Source organism: Eschrichtius robustus, chromosome 7 (genome assembly GCF_028021215.1).
Source record: "Eschrichtius robustus isolate mEscRob2 chromosome 7, mEscRob2.pri, whole genome shotgun sequence".
Taxonomy (NCBI): Eukaryota; Metazoa; Chordata; class Mammalia; order Artiodactyla; family Eschrichtiidae; genus Eschrichtius; species Eschrichtius robustus.
The window spans coordinates 101,464,546-101,486,713 of NC_090830.1; the positions used below are offsets into that span (position 1 = coordinate 101,464,546).

A 22,168-nucleotide genomic window follows, 5' to 3' on the forward strand; every position below is an offset into this window, starting at 1 on the left:
AATGTAAGCAGGAGGCCAGTTGTAAATGCCTAGCTTGGGGCCCATCTATCTCCTGCCTCAATCGTATTTAGATATTTCAGATTACACACAGATCCGGAAACCTATGACATTAGTATAAAAATATGCTTAATGGTTACATGAGAATTCCTGCAGATCTGGCAGTGTTTTCTGTTTTACAGCTCTAAAATTTAACTGTTTTATGAAATAAATTCCTTAAGTGGCCAGAAGGAAACATGCAGCTAATAATCTTATGAGAAAAACACTTACTGTTATTTAAAATAGGGCCCCCTAGCTTGGGGCCCATCTATCTCCTGCCTCAATCGTATTTAGATATTTCAGATTACACACAGATCCGGAAACCTATGCCATTAATATAAAAATATGCTTAATGGTTACATGAGAATTCCTGCAGATCTGGCAGTGTTTTCTGTTTTACAGCTCTAAAATTTAACTGTTTTATGAAATAAATTCCTTAAGTGGCCAGAAGGAAACATGCAGCTAATAATCTTATGAGAAAAACACTTACTGTTATTTAAAATAGTATTCTCATATTCACAATCTATTTCCAAAAGAAATGTGTAGGAACTATGCAATTACCCAAATTTGCCACTAGAGGGAAGATATGGAAATTTGCCTCTGTTTTTCCTCTTAATCCAGGGCATATACGTTTTATCCATATTGGTTATGCTCATTTTATGTAGTATGTTAAGACTCTGTGTAAAAATTGTGGAAAATTTATCTTAAAAAATAGGAATTGAGTTTTAGAGAAGTTCACAAACTTAAGGTAGGGAAAATAAGCACTTTGCTAAGCATCAATACTTGATAATGGCATCACAATTCCCACAAAAATACTACAAAAGTGACAATATTATACCAATCTTAAAAAGTAAGGATGCTGAAGATAAATTTTGTGTGCAAAATAGTGGAAAGGTAATTTTTTTTAAATTTTATTGCATTTTTATTTATTTATTTTTATATTTATTTTTGGCTGTGTTGGGTCTTCGTTTCTGTGCGAGGGCTTTTCTCTAGTTGCGGCAAGTGGGGGCCGCTCTTCATCGCGGTGCGCGGGCCTCTCACTATCGCGGCCTCTCTTGTTGCGGAGCACAGGCTCTAGACGCGCAGGCTCAGTAGTTGTGGCTCACGGACCTAGGTGCTCTGCGGCATGTGGGATCTTGCCAGACCAGGGCTCGAACCCGTGTCCACTGCATTGGCAGGCAGATTCTCAACCACTGCACCACCAGGGAAGCCCTGGAAAGGTAATTTTAATTCAGTTCTGCCTGACTCGAAAACCCAAGTTTGTTCAATATTCCACACCACCAAATTCTACACCCCAAATCAAGTCCTAATACAAATAAATCTTTCACATGATATCATGCTACAAGGTACATTTTTACCTCTGTTATGGTTCTTATCATTTTGTTTTGCACAGTAGGTATGTTTGATGTGTTTTTAATCACTTCTTCTATGTTCATAAAGTCTGTAAATTCAGGGAACCCAGTTTGCTTCTTTTTATATCTTCTCTTCTGCATGGCACAGGCAGAAACATAGGAGCTTTTGTTTAATTACTGAAGCTTATCATTATGTGCGTCTGTAATTAATGCCTTTACTAATTTTGTGTAACAAAGAATTGAACAAATTTTTCTCCATGTGCCTAATCTGTCCGTTTCTTTAATGTGTCAGATTCTCTTAAAATCACATATAAATAGCAAACATATAAATAACATATATTTACACGTATAATAGCAAATCACATATAAATAGCAAATACTTAATCATTACAGCACTTATTCCTAAACTTAATACAAAACTTACAATTCCCTGAGTTTGATTTACTTCATCTCTTATTCGTTATTTTTTTTTTAATTTTATTTTTGAAGTTTTCAAATGTAACAATTGAGAAAATAATTTAACCTCCAAATATCTATAGTCCAGCATAAATCATTATTAGTATATAGCCAATTTTGTTTCATTTATACCCCACCACACCCAGCAACAGATTGTTTAAAAGCAAACTTCCAGACATCATATCATTTCATCCAGAAATATTTTATTATATAACTTTAAGACATAAGACAATTTAAAAACATAACCACAATATCAATATCACACCTAAACACCAAGCAAATCAAAAATTCCTTAATATTATCAAATATTCAGGCAATGTTCGCCTCTCTATGATTGTCTCATAAATGTGTTTTTTACAATTAGTTTGTCCAAATCAGGACATAAACACTCCCGTACACTGTATTTGGTTTATAAGTATCTCAAGACTCTGTTTATCCCAGTTCTTCCTTCCTGTTTTCTTATTTCTTTCTTGCCATATATTTACTGATGGTATTCTCCAATCCCAATAATATAATCCGTCCTTGAGAATACTTTATATTAATTCTTGTTTTTTACCAGGTGCAGTCCTTTTCCTCTAAGACAGTAAGGTATAACCAATTTATAATCCCATTTTACTTTTTAATGTTTCCTTTTTTTTTTTCCAAAAATGGCCACATGAAGCTCAATCTATGCAATTGCTATATTCCTAATAAAATTCCACTCCCCAGCCCCTCTTAAACACATTTTCCTACCATATAACATCAATGCTATTAGACTCATCCTCAACCTCATGCTAGAGCTGGACTATTGAACCCTTAGTTTTTTGACTCCATCTCTCCTGATTGAATCCAACATAAGAAGCCTCTCACAATTTCCAGCTTTTGATTTAACCAACAGAGGCTTAATTCCTAAATCAGAATCAAGTTGATTTCTGAGTTTCTTTTGAAAAAGTCTTTTCCCTCATGATATGACAGACCTGTTATATTAATAATATCCTTATACAAGCATACCTCAGAGATGTTGTGGATTTGGTTCCAGACCACTGCAATAAAGTGAATACCACAATAGAGTGAATCACACATTTTGTTTGTTTGTTTCCCAGGGCATAAAAAAGTTATGTTTACACTATACTGTAGTCCATTATGTGTGCAGTAACATTATGTCCAAAAAGACAATGTACATTCCTTAATTTTAAAATACACTATTGCAAAAAAAAATGTTAACCATCATCTGACAATGCAGGATTGCCACAAACCTGCAATTTGTAAAAAACACCATATCTGAAAAGCACAATAAAGCCAAGTGCAATAAAACAAGGGTATGCCTGTACATTTTTTAAAAAGAAGCAACAGGCTCAAATGGAGTCAGTTGTGTTAAGCCCCATGTCTGCAACCAAGACCTAATTGCAGTTACAGCCTCACCCAGGAATAAGACGTTTAACCAGTCAGTCTGGAATTACCTGGCCAGCACTAATGAGGTAATCCATCCGATAAACCCCTGCCTTCACCCAAAGGAAGATGATCTGGCCTGAAATAATCCTTTCTTTTGTTTATGACTTCCTTGTCCCGATCCCTTTCTGCTTTTAAAAACCTTTTCTTTTCTGCCGCTCTTTGGGGCTCCTTTCTATTTCCTAGATAGGATGCTGTTCAATTCATGAACTGTTGAATAAAGCCAATTAAATCTTCAAACTTACTTAGTTGAATTTTGTTTTTTAACAGATTTTGTTAAACACAGATATGGCACCCATGAACCCTTTTGAGTTCTCTGTCTTCTCACCATTTACAAGGGCCGTATGTAAGTTCCTTTCATTTCTGAGGTCCACTGTCTTTGCATGGAGCTTCTGATCGAATTGACTTTCCAGCACAGGGCAGGTCAGCTTGAGCTGACAGATGGTTCTGATTGGAGCCCAAGCCCTTAACCTTTATTTCAGATCACAATTGTAATTTAATTAATGAAAACTCTTAGCCCTTAATTCTGTCCCAAGATCCACTTGGAAACTGTTAGTGGCAGTTCACAGTTCCCCATTAATGTAGAGCCCCCAGTTCGCAGTCCCCAGTCCATCCTTTCCCCAGTCCAAGCTTCCATGGTGGGAGTTGGTGGTGGTAAACCCAGGGCCTTCTCTTGGTTACCTGATATATTAAGATGCACATGTTTGTTTGCTTTCTTTTGTTTAGGTAAAGGCTACTGCCAATGGGAATCTTAAAAGCCAAAAAGCCACCAAAAATTGGTGGGCATGGATTGAGTATTTAGAAGCTGTTAGAGCACTTACCACCTAATCTAAAGACTCCCATGTTAGGATATATTGATCACAGAGTGGGCTAGATTGACACTAGGTAACCCACCAACCTCAAGAAAATGTTTGTGCGACAGGTTGCACTGTAAAACATCAAACAATTCCCAGCCCAGTGGCGCATACCTTTTAAGTATTAGTTTGGCTCTGAGAGCCCCCAAGACTTCACGAAAATAGATAAATAAATAAATAATAAAAGATGGGACCCTTAAATTCTAAAGAGTTAAGCATGCCACCTTCCAGCACACCTGCTTATTTTATGTCTAAGAACTATGGTCCTAGAAGGTATAAATGTCTATGAAAGTGACAAAATCTTACTCAGAGCAACAAGATTTTAGACAAGACCTTTGCTTTGTTTCCTCAGAACTTAGCTTGGTAACCATCAGGTTGGGGGCCCCAAGATGTGGCTGGACAGACACATGGGTTCTCCTTATTTGCAGCTAAGGGTCCTACCAAACTACCGGCAGCCCTCAGGGAAATTACCATGGCCATTATGAGGAACATTCCAATTAAATAAGATCATTTAAAAAGCACACTTGAAAATAAGATTCCCAAAGTAAACAAACTGAATGGGATTCTTCATAATTGAAATTGCTTCATTAAAAAAAATTGTTGCAAAGGCTAATGAAAATTAAAGACACAAGAAGTACCCAAAACAAAAGACAATAGACTGATGTGACTCCCACTGCTCTCCTCTATCCCCTTTTATTTGAGTACTCATTCTAGTAATTCTCTGTCTAAATTGCCTTTTCATTCTAAAGAGACTACGAGATTGTAAATAAAAGGTCGCCAAATTAGTGACAGTCATATCTACCCTTAAATGCACCCTCGTATCTAACCTTAAAGGACAGCCCCTGTATGGTCCCTCCCAGGGTCAACAGGACTCTGAGGGATTTTCTAGTTATTTCTTTAAATAGTCAAAAGAAAATTAAAATTGAAATTAATTTAAAAAACCTTTCCAAATCCTGGTGGGTACCTAAGCTACAGATGGTATCCTGGGAAAACTAGCAGAAGCTCGCAAAGGGTGAGAATTCTTACCAGAGTCAGCTGTCCCAGATCTCTGTCTGTAGTACCAGGTAGAAAGAGGAAAATAAAATATCTTTTGCACCCTTACTGGGGATATCACTTGAGTTCAAGATGTTGTTCAATACTACCGGTTTGCAGGGCAGAAATAGAGACACAGATGTAGAGAAACAAACGTATGGACACCAAGGGGGGAAAGCGGCAGGGGCTGGGAGGTGGGGGTGGGGGGATGAGTTGGGAGATTGGGATTGACATATATACACTAATATGTATACAATAGATAACTAATAAGAACCTGCTGTATAAAAAATAAATAAAATAAAATTCAAAAAAAAAAAGTTGTTCAATACTGCAGAAATATTTACTAGTTGTCCCAGCTGAAAACTGGCAAGATATTTAAAAGAATTTCTTTAAAATTTTTGGCCTTTTCCCATAACCTAAAATGAAACTATGTTACTATTGCAAAACTATTACAACTCACTGAAGGCTCAGGTGATGGTTAGCACTTTTTAGCAATAAAAGATTTTTAAACTTAGGTATGTCCATTTTTTTTAGACATAATGCTATTGCACACTTAATAGACTACAGTATAGTGTAAACATAACTTTTATATGCACTTGGAAAGCAAATAAAATCATGTGACTTGGTGTATTGTGATATTCACTTTATTGCAAGTGATCTGAAACTGAACCCGCAATATCTCTGAGGTATGCCTGCAAATAAGCTATAATCAGGAAGCCTTCCTTAACTCCTGAAAGTATTGGGGATAGCTAAAACAATAGCTGCCCAACGAAAATCCTTAGACTCACTGGCCAAAGTTGTTCTTTTAATACCATAGCCCTGAATTATCTTTTAGCTGAGCAAAGAGTTGTCTGTGCTGTGACCAATATAGCCTGCTGTACCTGGATTGACGCTTCTGGGGATGTTGAAATTCAGTTATATAAGATCACTGAGCAAACCAGTTAGCTTAAAAAGACTGCTCACTCGGGTTTCCCTGGTGGCGCAGTGGTTGAGAATTTGCCTGCCCATGCAGGGAACACGGGTTCGAGCCCTGGTCTGGGAAGACCCCACATGCCGCGGAGCAACTAGGCCCGTGAGCCACAACTACTGAGCCTGTGCGTCTGGAGCTTGTGCTCCGCAACAAGAGAGGCCGCGACAGTGAGAGGCCCACGCACCGCGATGAAGAGTGGCCCCCGCTTGCCGCAACTGGAGAAAGCCCTCGCCCAGAAACGAAGACCCAACACAGCCAAAAATAAATTAATTAATTAATTAAAAGGGGGGGGGGGAGAACAATTACTAAAACTTAAAAAAAAAAGAATGGAACTGTCGGTGTTTTTTAATTAGTGTCTCTTCTTGTTTCTCTCTCCGAAGTATCCAGCAGGTACCCCTAAGCTTCTACCACACTACTGAGCTCACAGTCCGTGAAAATATTTTCCTCCTCCTTCCACATTCACAGACACTTTCTTCCTCCCTGGTCTGGCTGCTTTTTGGCTATTCTCTAATGATAAGAAGAATAATAAACATTTATAGAGCACTTACTGTGTGTATAATCGTCACAACATATCTGTGAAGAGATACTATTATTATCTTTATTTTGCAGTTAAAGTAAATGAAGCACAAAGGAGTTAAGTAACTTGCCCAAAGCCGCATAGCTAATAAGAGGAAGAGCTGGAATTCAATGCCATACAGCTTGTCTGTAGAGTCTGGGCTCTCATAACCAGTGCTTTATATAGCTGCACAATATGTGCACACCTCTTGTGAGTGCCCAGCCTGGGCAAATGCATAATCCTGTCATAAAGGCATATGCTTTGGTGCTAAACTAACTTTGACTTAAATTTTGTCTTTATCTCTTCCTAGTGTTCAGTCTTGGACAGATTATTATTCTCCCTGAAATTCAGTTTTCTCAACTATAAAATGGTTATAATTCTATCTCAAAGACCTGTTATATGGATTAATAAAACGAGGGGTATTAACCATCTTCTATGTGGAAGATGACCAATAAACGGTAGTTCCCCTCTTCCTTGTATATCTGTGGATGAGGTATCTTCTGTTTTTACCCCTTTAGTTCCACTCTCTAGTCTTTACACCTTTCTTTCTGCCCTGTAAGAACTAGGTCAGTTAAATTCCTTTGACCTTTGGTTTTCAGTTCAGTTCAGCCAATGGACATATTGAGCAGGAGATCAGAAGGTGGGAGAAGAGCGAGACCAGATGGTTTATTGCCCTGGTTCCGTCCATAAGGTCATCTTGGGCAAGCTGTCTCCCTCTGCTAAAGGTCACAGCCCCTCTCAATATGGCCCTCTTTACTTGGCTTTCTCATTCAGGGTCTTGTAACCACTTTCTCCCATTTCCCTTCACATCTAACGTTGGTAACAACTCACTTGTTACTAGCCACAGGGTTCTGCACAATGCCGTATGGTTTCCTTCGTAAGATGAACATGCCATTTTCCATCAAACATTTGGAGAGTGAGCTAGAGTGTATTAATAATACCAGGCCAAGAAAACCAACATGTATGGAAACCCACCACCTTGCCTTTCCCATGCCTTTGCATGCACCCTCCTTTTAAAACCCTCCTCAAGTTATCCTGATTTTCCTGCTACATTCTGTTCCAATACAGAGATGAACAGTAGGTTGTGACTTAAAGTACTATATTGAAATGTGGGTATAAAAATCAAGAGATTACATCATGAGGTATACCTTTCTGTTTCCTCTTTTTAGAGCCAGCTTATTTCCTACTGGGGCTATCCTTATGAAAAATATGACATTGTGACAAAAGATGGTTATATCCTCGGAATTTACAGGATTCCTCATGGAAGAGCATGTCCAAGAACAGGTGGGATTTATTTCATTATGAAAGGAATAGTGCCTAAGGAGAGATTCCTGGATGCGATGTTAGCAGCAGGGCAGCTTTTATTCTGAAATAGAGCCTATTCTCTTCCATAAGTGGAGGCAAATCATCACCACCACCTCTACTATTTCATTTGCATAACACTTTGGAGTTTTTAAAGCATTTTCACATACACTATTTACTCTTTCCTTTCCTCCATTACTTTGTCCTCTTTCCAAACAAACACAGAAACAAAAGAAAACTTGGTCTTACTCTGGAGATACCACTTTCCAGGCTTAAAAACCAAAACTCTAGGGTCATTTTGATACTTTCCTCTCCCACACTTCCTATACCCAGCCAATAACCAAGACCTATCAATTTTGCCTTCCAAACTTCTCTCTAATCTGAAAACTCTCAGCTTCAATATTGCTCAAGTCCAGGCTTCGACTTCACCATTATCTTGTGCTCCAGCTACTACAACAGCTTTCTAACTGGGATTATTTCATTTGTAATTAGTTCTCTATGCAAGTCACTGGGATTTTATTTTTTAAAGTAAATCTGACCCTATTAGTTCTATACTTCAGTGCAGCTAGAGCCATTTCTAGCTCCCTACAATATAGGTTGATATCTATAGGGAAGAGAGGAATCCACTTGGCAAGAACTGTTTGCTTTCTTCTCTCATTTCTTAGCTCCTTTTGTCCTTTGGAGCACTGTATAACTAAAATTTCCAATATCAGAAGGGTTAGTTATTTAAAGAGACAATCCAGATTTTAAAAAAGAGAGAGAGGTGGAACGGTGCTGTTCACTTTATAGACCTGACCATCCCCTAAAATAACTCCATTACCTTTGGAAATACTCACAAGAACTTTGTTTCCCCAAACTTTTATCTTATCAGTTCTGCCAGGTAGCTGCAAAAAGGCATGCGATGAAAGCTGTCTCTGCAATGAGAAGCTGCCTGAGGGCTCAGATTAGAGAGGGGCTATGGATTATGACAGCTCTTTGGCAGTAATTTAGCAGAATTAGTAACACCTCTTCTTTCTCTTTTTCCTCAAAAGATGGATTAATGGGTATAAACTTTATCCTCACTTCCAGACGGCTGAGGCTTTCTGAGAGGCCAGTCTAGCCCTACTCAAGCTCAGGAGGCTGGTCTAGCTCCAGAGGTGACCTAAGGGAAAGTCCCGGGGTACCAACACAGCATCACAAACCATTTATAAAAGACAGAAATATCCTAATCACTTCTCTTTCTCTTCTCTATGTTTTCAGCACCACTTCCCTGTTTCCTTCTTTTTTTCTCTTTCTTTGGTCAAATTGTTCCAATTCTACTTGTGAGTAGGATTTTTACGTCAAATTAACAATTTTACCTTGTGTAAATTTCACTTAAAACCTTGCATTTTGCTTTCTGACAATGCAAATTAACTAGTATAATGCCGGGCATTCAGGAAACATTCAATAAATGGCATTTTTATTGTCTTTGTTATTATCTTGGAAAAAAGTTTAGTTTTGTCACCAGATGCTTTTTGAGAAATAAAATGTCGTTAACATGAATAATTGTAGAGCAGATATTTATTGTGCTGGACAGAATTTTGTGTATTTTAATTCTAATTTAATTCTTATAACTACACTGTAAGATAGCAATTTTTATTACTCCCCATTACAAAATAAGTTAACTAAGGCACAAAGAGGTTAACACGTAGCCGAAGAGATTTTAAATCGGGGCAATCTGACTCCAATAGCTGTATAACAATACAATACATTGCACATAATCCCAATTTTGCAAAAAGAAAAACAAGACATAGAGAAGATAAATAACTTGCCCAGCTTCAGAAGTAGTTCAAAACCCTAGAACCTCGGCTTGCCTGGTGCCAAATTTCATCCCTTAAATTTCCTTCTGTATTGCAGGGAGTCAGGAAAAAGAATTTTCTTGTAAGCACCAAGGAAGTTCATATAAAAAACTCCTGTTACTTGTATTTTGCAGCTGCAAAGCCTGCTGTGTATCTGCAGCATGGCTTAATTGCATCTGCCAGTAACTGGATTTGCAACCCGCCCAACAACAGCTTGGCTTTCCTCCTGGCAGATGCTGGTTATGATGTATGGATGGGGAACAGCCGGGGAAACACCTGGTCCAGAAGACACGTGAAATTGTCAACCACGTCACCAGAATACTGGGCCTTCAGGTAAGGAGAATACTACCAATGAATAAAGTGTGTACGTTGCTCATTTATATGGATGACTGCTCTTTGGATTTTCCCTTTCCGTCCAAATGCACACTATGGAATCTACAGGAAGGAAATGGACATTTCTTTTTCTACGCAGGTTTTCTTCACAAGCTCTGAAGAAGTGCCCTTATTATTGCACCGAGAGTTGTTTTAAATACTCCACTTGGTGTGTGTGTATGTAAAGTACATACGCAAGAAAAAAAAATCAAGATGCAAAGGTCAACTTTAGAAAGGTTAATTCCAGGACTATCATATTGTCAGTGTGCACCCCAGAAATTTACTTGGTACCCTTACTAAAGAGGAAAAATGAAACTGATCAAGAAATGGGACCAGAAACAAGGTTCTGGTTGAAAATCCTGAGAACCAGACATTCATGATAAGCCAAGATGAGCCAAGCACTTTAGCATAGATGACACTCCAATTCACTGAGTAGTAAAGGAACTCTACCCTCCATAGGCTGGTGGTGCTGAAATCTGTGCCTGGAGCTGAGTTGCCAGCAGCCCCTGTGGACGCTGTCTTCCTTAGAAGTTAGGCCAGCTGAGTCACAGAGGCAAACCCGGCACTTGTAGTGGAGCTAAGAACCATACCTTGAAAGTCACTAAAGCTGTTTGTTCCTTGGCCTCATTCCTGGAAGCCAATTTGCATTCCTTAATTCCACATTCCAGGGCAGTTGTGTCATGGCACAATTGCAAATAACATCATGATTCCCTAGATGAGTGTTTTCCCAACTACATACAGGGAAGAAGCACCTGAAGTGCTTGATAAATATGCAGATGACCAGGCCTCTTCCCTGGACATTTTGATTCAGTCTGTCTGGGCTGAACTCTGCAAGTCTCTTTGCTTTATTCTGTTTTTAAAATAAGCATTCCAGGTAATTTTTCTTTTCAAGGGAGCTTGGTAAATCTGCTATAGAATTAAGTGAAAAGCCTATGTAGGCTTTTGCAAGTCAGATTTTTCTGATTTCAGTTTCTTAACAAAGTTATTCTTGCAATCAAGGTGATATCCTCAAAAGTTGCACAGACGCATGATATCACGTATTGATTCTAGTATTACATTTAACAAAAGCTAAACATCTAGGTCTGCAATGAATATGTTTAAGTATTGCAAGCCTAAAAATGAGATGGGTTTTTTTCCAATGTTCTTGTTCTTTTTCTTTGGCAGTTTGGATGAGATGGCTAAATATGACCTTCCAGCCACAATCAATTTTATCATAGAGAAAACTGGACAGGAGCGACTCTACTATGTGGGCCACTCCCAAGGCACCACCACTGGTGTGTTTGGGGCCAGTGTGATCTGAGAGTGTCAGGGGATCTGCTTCATATTCATGAAAGGGCTCAGGATTTCTTCCCTCTGTGCAGTCTCTAGCTTGGGGACTCTGAGTTGGGAAACAATCTTGTCTGGCTGGCTTCTAAAGAGTAAATAAAGTGTGGATGACTTAGGGATTTTCCCCCCAGGACTAAATCTGGAGATTGATGGATAAGCCTGAAAGAGAGACAATTATTTATTTATTCATTTGTGTACCCAACAACACTTGCCGGACACCAGGTTAGATACTGGGGAACCAAAGATAAATAAATATGGTATGCATCTTTCCCTTAAAGAGCTCACAGTCTAGTGAGGAACACTAAGAAACAAAGCAGAGAATTACAAATCTCAGTGATTATATGTCACAACCAGTGTGACTTTTAGTTAGTTCCCAGTGGGTGCTGGGGTAGGCTAGATGTGGGTGGGTGGGCTACGTTGGCAGTGCCCTAAGGCACTCCATTCTCTTCACTGTTCTCTGTTCAGCTAGAGACCTTGACAATACCAACAACATTTCCACCAGTTATTTGAGAACATTGTCATCCATATTTTACAAATGGCTGAACTTAGGAACCCCTTCTAATGGTGATAATGCCAATTAGAAAGTGTATATATATATATATATTATATATATATATATATAATATATATATATATATATATTATATATATATATATATATATATATATAATCTAACCTTCAAAAGAATTATTCTATAAGGATTCTATTTTCCATATGTATAGATAGAGAAAACTGAGACTCATACAGGGGAGGTTAAGTTGCCCAAGTTTTCGCATAGCTAGCAAATGGGAAGCCAAAATTACAGCCCAGGTTTGTCTGATACCAAAGACTATGGTCAAGCTAGGATGGCCCTTGGAGTTTACCTAGACGTGCCCCACACTGTATGTTTGAACCCTTTGCAACATTCTCTATAAGTAGATTTGCATCCTTCAGGGACAGGAAACTCACTTTTTTCTGAATTAGCTAGTTCCACCTTCAGAAATTTAAAAATCCTTCCCTAAAAATGGTGCTTACTCTGAGTTTCTTTGTTTTATTTTTTTAATATAACTACTTTTACTATAATTTAAAATGAATTAAGAATTGTTCTAAATCTATGAATTAGTATCTTCTTCCCTTTCAGCTTTCATAGCATTCTCTACTAATCCAGAGCTGGCTAAAAGGATTAAGATATTTTTTGCATTGGCTCCAGTCACCACTGTGAAATACACCCAAAGTCCTATGAAAAAATTAACAACTCTTTCCAGAAAAGCAATCAAGGTATGTGACAACTTTTCCCCAAGTTTAAATCTGTAATAACTAAAACTAGCCCTATTTCCATTGATTTCAAGAGAAGACAGCTTGAGACAAATAACATTTTACCAACATCTAGGAATGCTCGTGGTACACATGTAGGTTTACTGATGATGTACAATTTTACCAGCAGGGTTCAGGGTGCTCACTCTGATGCCATTCTACCCTTCTGTCTTCATTTTTAACTTAGAGGCTTGTCTCTCATGTCATTCCTCAGTCACAGATACAGCAAGAGCTGATTTGATTGATTGATTGGTTTAATCTAGTAGGTTAAATTTCTCTCTGGTGCCCCCTAGTTTATCAGAGACAGTATAGTGTAGTAGTTGAGATCACAGCATGTGATTTTAGGGTGCCTGTGGGGAGAAATGAACTCAGGGTCTTCCTACTCCACCATTTTGCCTACTCCCCTCTGCACTAGGTGCGTTTTAAATGTGACCTATTATCTACACAGCAGTTCTACTTAGTGCATATTAATTTTCTATTTTATAGTTGAAGAAATTCAAGATAATAGAAATTAAATACTTTCCTAAGGTATAAGAGACAGAGTCTAGAATCGAACCAAGGCAACCCTGACTCCAAAGCCTTAGCAATTTCTTATGGGGACTAGTTTTTTAGGGGAAGTCCCAAAAAACACTCCAAGTAAAAGATCTTGGGAAAAAGCATCAAGAGGTGAGACGGGGGGACCGAAAAGGTGGATTGGGAAAACTACAGAGACAAAGTTTAATGGGCCTCTTGGTTTCACTGAGGACTAGCACTGAGCAGATATCACCTGTGTCTAGTCCTTGTCTGAATTGCCACTCATTTTCCACCCTTGACATTCATATTCATGAAAGTTGATGGTGTCTTAAATCGATCTTGCAGATGTTGTTTGGTGACAAGATGTTCTATGCTCACACATTTTTTGACCGATTCATTGGTGTGCAAGCAGAAGATATTTCATCATATTTGCAGCAACTTTCTATTTACTTGGAGTGGATATGACCCAAAAAACTTAAACATGGTACGTGTAAGTAGTCAGATCCAGGAAAGCAATTGTTTTGTTGCACAGAGGTAAGGAGAGTTCATTCTAAATTGCATGGAAACCACATTTCAAAGTCTCCTTTTTGTCTCCTGGAATGTAGCTAGCATGTTTATGGCTTCCAACCAAAGCTGAGATTCCACCTGCTTTAGTAGGAGGATTTGAGAAGTCTCTGCCACTGAAAATTCTCACCAATTCTTGTTGCTGGACAAAGTGCCACCATTAAAAAGTCCTTCACTTGGGCTATGGTTTTGAAATTTATCTTGCTATGCCTGAGCCCTCTCTCAGACCCACTGACGTAGAATTTCAGGGAGTGAGCCCAGCCACCTAATTTTTAACCAGTTTTCTACTTTCATAGGTGATTTGGACACAGTCATTTTGTGAACGACTTATATCTTTTATCCAAAGGGGTAAAGGAATGGCTCTTCAATAACAGCTACAGACTCACTGTTCAAGTGATACTGAGAGGGATAATTGTTGGGGTTCCTATCAAGTCCTTTCCAACTTAACTGAGAGCCTTTCCTTTCTTAGCTACCTCTAACTGACCCGAAGGGTGGGAGGGAGAAAAAGAAGAAGCTACTGTCCCCAGCTAGAGTGGAGACAGGTTTGAAACCAGGGGTGGGACAAAGCGGAAGATGGTCTCCGTCTGTCTCACAGACTTCTGCCTAGAGCCTTTCCTCCCTCAGTGGGTAGTGCTGATTAATATTTTCCTTGATTTCAAGCAAGATTTATAAAAGGCTGTTTATGCAAAGCATGCCTTAGCCACTGCCTTTCACATGACTTTCTTACTTTCTCAATTTACTAGGGAAACCATGCTTGCCTTTCGCTTAGATGGAAGTGTACCGTGTAGAGCTAAGTAAAAAGACCTTTAAGCAAACTCAATAGAGACAATTTCAAAAAACACCCTCTCAACATAGCCTAAGAGTTTGCTAAAGAAAGACTTCACAAAATGACATCCTAGAACATTCGTTGGGGGCCCTCATTGTACATTTATATAGTCAGATTGCCTTTTTTCTCTCGCTGTTGTGGACTGGATTATAGAATATTACAGTGCCTGCAAGGATGTTTACTTTAGTGGAGCATAGCCAGGGATACATAAGTAGAGTTTGTAGAACTTTCAAAAATTACACATGTCCAGAACTCAACCCTAGAGATTTTGATATTGTTTCATAGGTTTGGGTAGCTCATAAGTACCTATATTTTTTAAAGCTCCAAGATGTTTCAGATACTCACTCTGGTGGAAAATAACTCTTTTGTATACTAAGGAAAACAAAATGCTGTTGGAAATATTTAAAAATCAAGATTTTTTTGATTCAAAAAGAAATCTAATCATTAATAGAGGTTTAAATACTGGATGGATTATGTCCCACAAACTGTCAAAGAGTCCTGCAGAACATTTACCACATTTTTAAGAAGGCATGATAAAACATTCAGATCTGTTCTCAATCTTTCATGATGAACAACTTTCTGGGACTGTCCCTTAGGACTTATCACAGGGTGAAGGAGAAGATTACTGGGGCTTTTATCTCTTGACTGTCTATATTCTTGGACCCGTCTGAGGTAAGGCTGGAAAGAAAAGGTACATTACCTCTTGTCTTTGACCAGCAGGATGCCCTCTGTGGGCTTTACAAAGATACTGCCCAGGACAGAAGTATGGAAATGAGGGAGAAAAAAGTTCTTAAAGACGGGCTTCTTTGGTTAATATGTCTTTAGAGGGTATGGTACATGTTTATTCCTTGAGAGAGAGAGAGAGAGGAGAGAAAGAGAGAGAAAAAAATACTCAGATTTACTTGTGGTGTGATTATATGATTAACCCTCAGATAAGAATCTTTTTACTTTGCAGAGTCGCTTAGACGTTTATTTGTCACAAAGCCCTGAGGGAACATCTGTTCAGAATAGGCTGCACTGGGCCCAGGTACATGCCCCCTGTTCCTGATATGACACGCACGTATCTCTGCAAGATCCCCGAGGAGCACTCCCAAGAGAGCTCACTGCAGGGTTTTGCAGGTTCTGCTACTGTCAGGTGGATGTTTCTGGAATCAGCATCCACTCATGTTGATTTCCTTTACTCCCTTCTATTCCCCATGTCCTCTGTATCTGGTGTTTGGGTTCCCAGGTATTCTGACTGAATTCTGACCTTTAGATTACTCTGAATTGCCTTTTCTAGGAAAAGCTTGTGTTTCCTCTTTTGCAAAATCATTAGCTCTAATAGAGCTTTATATAACATGATACAGGCTATTCCAAAAAGATCTGTTTATCCTCTAATTGGGATATGGGCGATTTCAGAGTGTGGAAATATTGCTTAATTCAGAGGAAATTAAATGTTAGAGAGGGATTAAAATAGATTAAGTGTTTCTGTTTTTACTCTCAGTTTAAGGGTTATGGTTTTTTTTGTTACTGTATTACTCAATATTTGGCAAGTCAAATTCAGTTGGTATAGCTTTCTGAGCCAAGTATGTATGAGTGTGTGTGTGGGGGGGGGGAAGGTCTTCCCAAGGTTTTAATATTTAATTACACATTTTGATCTGTAAATACTTTAAAACATTTAATAGGGATCTGAGCTCCCTAGGAATTTGAATTTTAACCTACACCCTGATAAATTTGTTCCATGCTTTAAAGTTGAGAATCACTGCTATAGATAGTCTGAAATACTAGTTGAGGATTTCTGAAATTCTTTGAAGAGTTCCACCCCCAGGAGATAAGCCTTCAAGTTCCTACAGGAAGAAAGATGTTCTGGACATAGGGCCTCCTACTGGTGAGGAGACAGGTAGACTCTGATAGGCATGCCCTTCCAGGAAATACAACATCGATTTCACATTTATTGAGCACTTACTATGTGTTCTTGTTGTCCAAATATACGATTTAATTCTGTCTCATTCTTTCTTATGAATTCTCATAACAATCTTTCAATGAAGGCATTGGTATTCCCATTCTACAAATGTCATAACCAACCCCTTACACATCTCACAGCTGACTCTTCTTAAATGTACCTCTTCTCCTTTGACAGAAAGTTCTCTTCAGAATAGAAATAACTGGGCGTGGAGAGATAAAACATTTGGTCATAAGTTATGTAGACAGCTAAGGCAAGGATGATGATGATAATGATGATGGTAGTAATATTAATAAAAAGAGTGATTTCTTGACCATTCCCAGGTGCTACATACTTTTTATGCATTACCATATTTAATCTTCACAACCCTATAAGAAGAATGTTATTGTCATTTCCATTGCACAGATGAGACAATAGGTTTAGAGAAGATACATATCTTGCCTGGATCACAGACTTAATAATCCATTAAGCTTGTATTCAAACAAGGTCTGTTTGATGCTAGAACCCAAGTTCCTAACTTGTACACTCTATTGCCTCTCATTGCTGAAAACCTACAGAATTTCAACAGCTGCAGACTATTGCCTCTGTCAATATAAATCATGATGGGAACCATTTCAAACAAAAAATCAGAACAAAATCAATTACTGTGAAAAAAAAAATCTGAGGTTCAAGTTAAGGGAAAAAAAAAAATCCTTGGAGTAGTCTGAGAATAATTTAATGAAGTGCCTGAGGTAAAGGTAAAAATTATCTGTCTCCTCAATCCAACATGGGTGGCAAATAACAGAAAAAGGAACCCCTAGAAGTATTAATGCTTCTACTCTAATATCTGAAGTCTAAAATTTAAAATGAAAAAAGGTTACATATGCTATCTCAGAAACTCAGTCCATGGCCATGTTACTGACAACATGGCAGGCTGCTTGGCTCTACAGACAGGAGACAGACAGACAGAGGCTATACCTCAGAAAGCCCTGAGGGTGTTCTTTGAGTGAGCATTCCTTTCAAAAGTAACAAAAATGTTTAAGAATAAGGAATATAATCATAATATCCTAGACCATCTGACAAGGATGATAAGGCATAAAGTTTTTAAATAATAATAGCAGTCATTTTTTAATGTAGGAAATGTATAGTTGGTGCCTTTTTAAAATATATATATATAAATTCCTGAAGCCAGGATATTCAAGAATCATTCAATTTAGCATCTTTTAAACATTTTCTATGTATACAACATTTTAATACTTAAAGCCATCACTGCTTGAGGATTTTTGTTGGAAAAGTATAGAGGGGAAGAAAGGATTGTAAGTCAGTTCCGTGCATTAGTATCAATTTTTATCATTTTTATTATTTGACTTATTAAACTATTGACTTTTAGCTCATGTGCTAAAGAGTGGGACATTATGTCAATCCGTTTTGTAAATTTTTTGTTAACTGTCTTTAAATGTATGTTGTTTTCTTACATCATTTTAACATGTTTATTATTTTTATCTTATCATAGGCTGTTAATTCTGGTCAGTTCCAAGCTTTTGATTGGGGAAACCCTGATCAGAACATGATGCGCTTCCACCAGGTACAATATCAACAATAATCAATCAATTGCATACTGCAAATGAACTTAAAAAACAGTATCTACTCATCAAGCACCTACTAGGCCCCATTCACTATGCCAGATATTTTGTATAGATCAGATGTTGCTTATTGGGTTCTTACCATGTGCCATAACATTATTTTTGATCCTCAGATTGACCTTCCAAGGTAAATTTTATTGTCTCTATTTTTCCAGAAGCTCAGAGAGTTTTAGGTAAATTGTCAAAATTACTTAGCTTATAAAGAACCAGAATATGACACAGGAGTTCCCGGATCAAAAGTCCATTCTTCTTCCACTACACTTATTCCTTTTCAAAAAATAGAAATTCTCAGCACTTAATTAAGACCATATTTTAAAGAAAGAATTAAAGATACATAATTTTGTTTCTGGAGCATATTCTCTGGCTTCTTAACTGTATCTCATAAAATGAACTAACATTTTCCTAATAATCCTTTGGGATGTCATTTACTAGTCATTTTTTTAAAGCACATGAATTATTAGAGATATTCCAGACAGGAATATCACCTTTAGGGAGAAGCAGTGCTATCTGCCGGATAATGATATGTCAAAATATTTCTTGACATTATACATGAAAACTTTTGGAGCAAAAACTCTATATTAAAGCAAATAGGTGTCGTTGTTATTATTATTATTTTTTTTTCAGTATGTAAGGAAATCCAATGATGGCTTTGGTCTCTTGCTGATAGACTGAGCTTAAATTAAACAAATAGTCATCAAAGATATATGGGTTTTTCAAATCAAGGATATGGACAGAAATTTGGAAATTTTTAAAAAGCAATTTCAGTGCCATCATAATAACTACAATAGTGAAAATGCATAATTTCAACTAGTGTGAAAAATCTGATTTTTCTCCTAAACTGCTATAGTTATATGTGTGTGGGGTGGTGTGTGCCCACACACACAAACTCACACACTGTGTCAAAGTACTATTTACTCTTGTAATTAACCAATTCCTTGTCCTAGCAAGAGTATCTTGTTGCTTTAAGAAAAGCTTTTTAGATGATGACCTTACCGTAAAAGACTCAAATACCTATTTGAATGAGAGTTGAATCACAGGTATTAACTTCGTCAATGTGCTTGCAGATTCTATCAAAATACATGGCCATTCAGGTTCAATTATGAATCTTTTGCTTGGAACTTTGGGGGAAAAAAAGAAAACCTAAAACAGACTGAGGGTGAACAATAAACAAGTTTTTAAATCAGTAACCTTTGTCACAACTGTAAGTAATATCCCCATAAATTAGGCAGGTGTAATTACCAATATAATCACCAATCCTGTATAACTAAGAAAGTAAAAAAATAATTTCTTGGCCAAAACCCACCATATATCATTTGGATCTTGATCCTGATGTTCATTTTTGCTTTGCCATCTTCTGGGCTCCCCCATTCATTCTTAGCAGGGTATTAAATTATTGCAGTAAATGTATTCTCATTTCAGAGGCCCCTGAGACCCACTCGTGCCTTAAAACTTGCTAATATTTTTGCCACTCTGTGCTGTGTTGTTTTTCTATTCTTTATGTTTCTCCATCCTTGCATTTGAATATTTATGTTTTGTATTATTCTGCTGAGAAAACTGTCAAGTCAGGAAGAGCATGCCTCTTCTTTCATCAGTTGCACTTTTGCATTGGGGCCTTGCACCAAGCTTTTCTGAGTTCACCCTTCCCTCGAGTGCAGTACTGGTCAGTGCTAATCGGCACTCATTTCTTTCTTTGCCCTTCACTTTGCCTTCTCATAGCTACACGTTCCCATTTACCACTTGCTCCTAAGCCCAGGCCCAAGGCCTCCCAGTATTACAGGGTAGGGGAATTATACTTGATATATTTGGTAATGCAAAGACCCATCCACTGACAGTGAAATGTGGAATGACTATACCAGTGAGCTCTGCCTCATATCTCTCTACTAGGAGAACTCAAGGTGCAGAGTCACCGAGTCAGGGGTCTCCCCCAGGCACATTTCTAGTGCTCTTAGAAACCTTTCTCTGGCCAATGTTACTGTTTCCTAAGGATTTATAACCTGGTCCATGTTACCTTTTCTCCCTAGTCTTGCTGCCAAAATTAACTATGGTGTATTAATCTCCTTGGGATACCATAAAAAATCCCATAGACTGAGTGGCTTAAACAACAGAAATTTATTTCTAAGAGTTCTGGAAGCTGGAAGTCCGAGATCAGGGTGACAGCACAGTCAGGTCCTAGTGAGGGCTCTCTTCCTGGACTGGAGAAAGCCACCTTCCTCGTGCATATCCACATAGCCTTTCCTCTGTGTGGTTGACAAGAGAGAGAGAGACATTAATCTCTCTCTCCTCCCCTTATAAGGCCACCAATCCTATTGGATTGGGACCCAAACCGTATGACCTCATTTAACCTTAATTACTTCCTAAAAGCCTTGTCTCCAAATACAATCACCTTGGGGTTAGGGTTTCAACATATGAATTTGAGGGGAACGCAATTTAGTCCATAGAATATGCAACTCTTTCCATTACAAGTAGTAGAAATCAACTTTATTTTATATTTTTAAAAAATGGTTTGGTTTTACTGAAATAAAAGGTATAGTGGTAAATGCACAATAGCCAGGAACTTATATACCGTCCTCAGGCTCTCTCTTTCTCTCTCCCTCTCAGTCTCTTTCAATTCTGCTTGCAAATGCTGTTTCCATTCTGAGGCTATTTCCAAGATAGTAATACAATGGTAACTGTATGTACCTAGCTCATATAGCTTTTTTTAACTGCAAACTCAAAAAAAAATGGCAATATTTTCTCAATAGCTCTGGTAAAAAGTTCCCCAGAGAACTCTGACCCAATTTTAGTAATGTGCCCATTACTCATACAATTATACTGCGGCCAGAAGAATGAAGGACTAATTGACCAGGACTGATCACCCTGGACCACTCTGGAACTGGGGTTTGGGGATTTGTTGAATCAGCACAAGAAAGGTTGTGTTACCAGAAAGAAGGGAAACTTACCAGGAGATTCGCATCATAGCCACTCTATTTCTCTGTAATGGGCTGGCTCCTTTTAAGCATTATTTTCAAATGTCTTTTTTGTACATTAGTCTCAATGCCCCCTAAAGAGTCTGCTCAAGTGTTGCTAACTCCCCTGAGCCCAGATTTCTGCATATAAGAAGGGGTATTTATATTTATTCTCTCCAATATTTTGTTTGAAATGGATACACTCCCAACCCAAGTACTACTAGAAAGATGGTCCCCCATAGAAATGAGAGCCTCTCTTCCTCTGGGATCCTTTTCGTTTTTCCCAAAAGTGAAAATCAGGAATATAATGGTTGTCTTTTTTTAATCCACAATTCATATTATTGCACAAAAGTACTTTCAAGTATTTTTAACATGTTAATGTTTACATATCATGAAGTATGTCCTAATTGCACATTTTTAGCATTTGAAGAACTTGCTTAACAACTGACAGTTAACGTTACTTCTATAGTGTGGTTTTCTGTGAAAACTATTTTCCTCTCTCTTCATTTTTATTTAGCTTACACCTCCCCTATACAACATTTCTAAGATGGAAGTTCCAACAACAGTGTGGAGCGGTGGACAGGACCCTGTGGCTGATCTCAAAGATGTTGGGAATTTACTCCCTAAAATTACCAGGCTTATCTATTTCAAGTTAATTCCACACTACAATCATGTGGATTTTTACCTTGGGCAGGATGCACCCTATGAAGTTTACCAAGACCTAATTAGATTGATGGAGGAATATTTGCAAAATTAAATACACTTTCCTTTCTCTAAGGAAGCGGGTTTTTGTCATAAGAATGTGGCGTACAGACCCTAAGGTGACCCCTCCAATAATTTTCACCTTCCAGTGTCCATGAGTTTGTGTAATCCTCTCCCCTTGAGTGTGGGAGGGACCTGAGACTTGCTTCTAGACAAGAGAATTGGCAAAGGTGATGGGATGTCACCCACTGATTACATT

The 22,168-nt window shown here is 38.1% G+C and overlaps 1 protein-coding gene across 1 annotated transcript; it reads left to right on the forward strand.

Moving 5' to 3' along the window:
- Positions 1-825: 825 nt before the first annotated feature.
- Positions 826-21,964, forward strand: LOC137767176 (lipase member K-like). The gene is given in 11 exon segments (XM_068547900.1): positions 826-930; positions 3,809-3,910; positions 7,854-7,956; positions 9,938-10,136; positions 11,340-11,449; positions 12,623-12,759; positions 13,654-13,709; positions 13,711-13,792; positions 15,654-15,725; positions 18,133-18,204; positions 21,725-21,964. Coding segments are annotated over 11 exon segments (1,278 nt in total).
- The last annotated feature ends 204 nt before the right edge of the window (positions 21,965-22,168 follow it).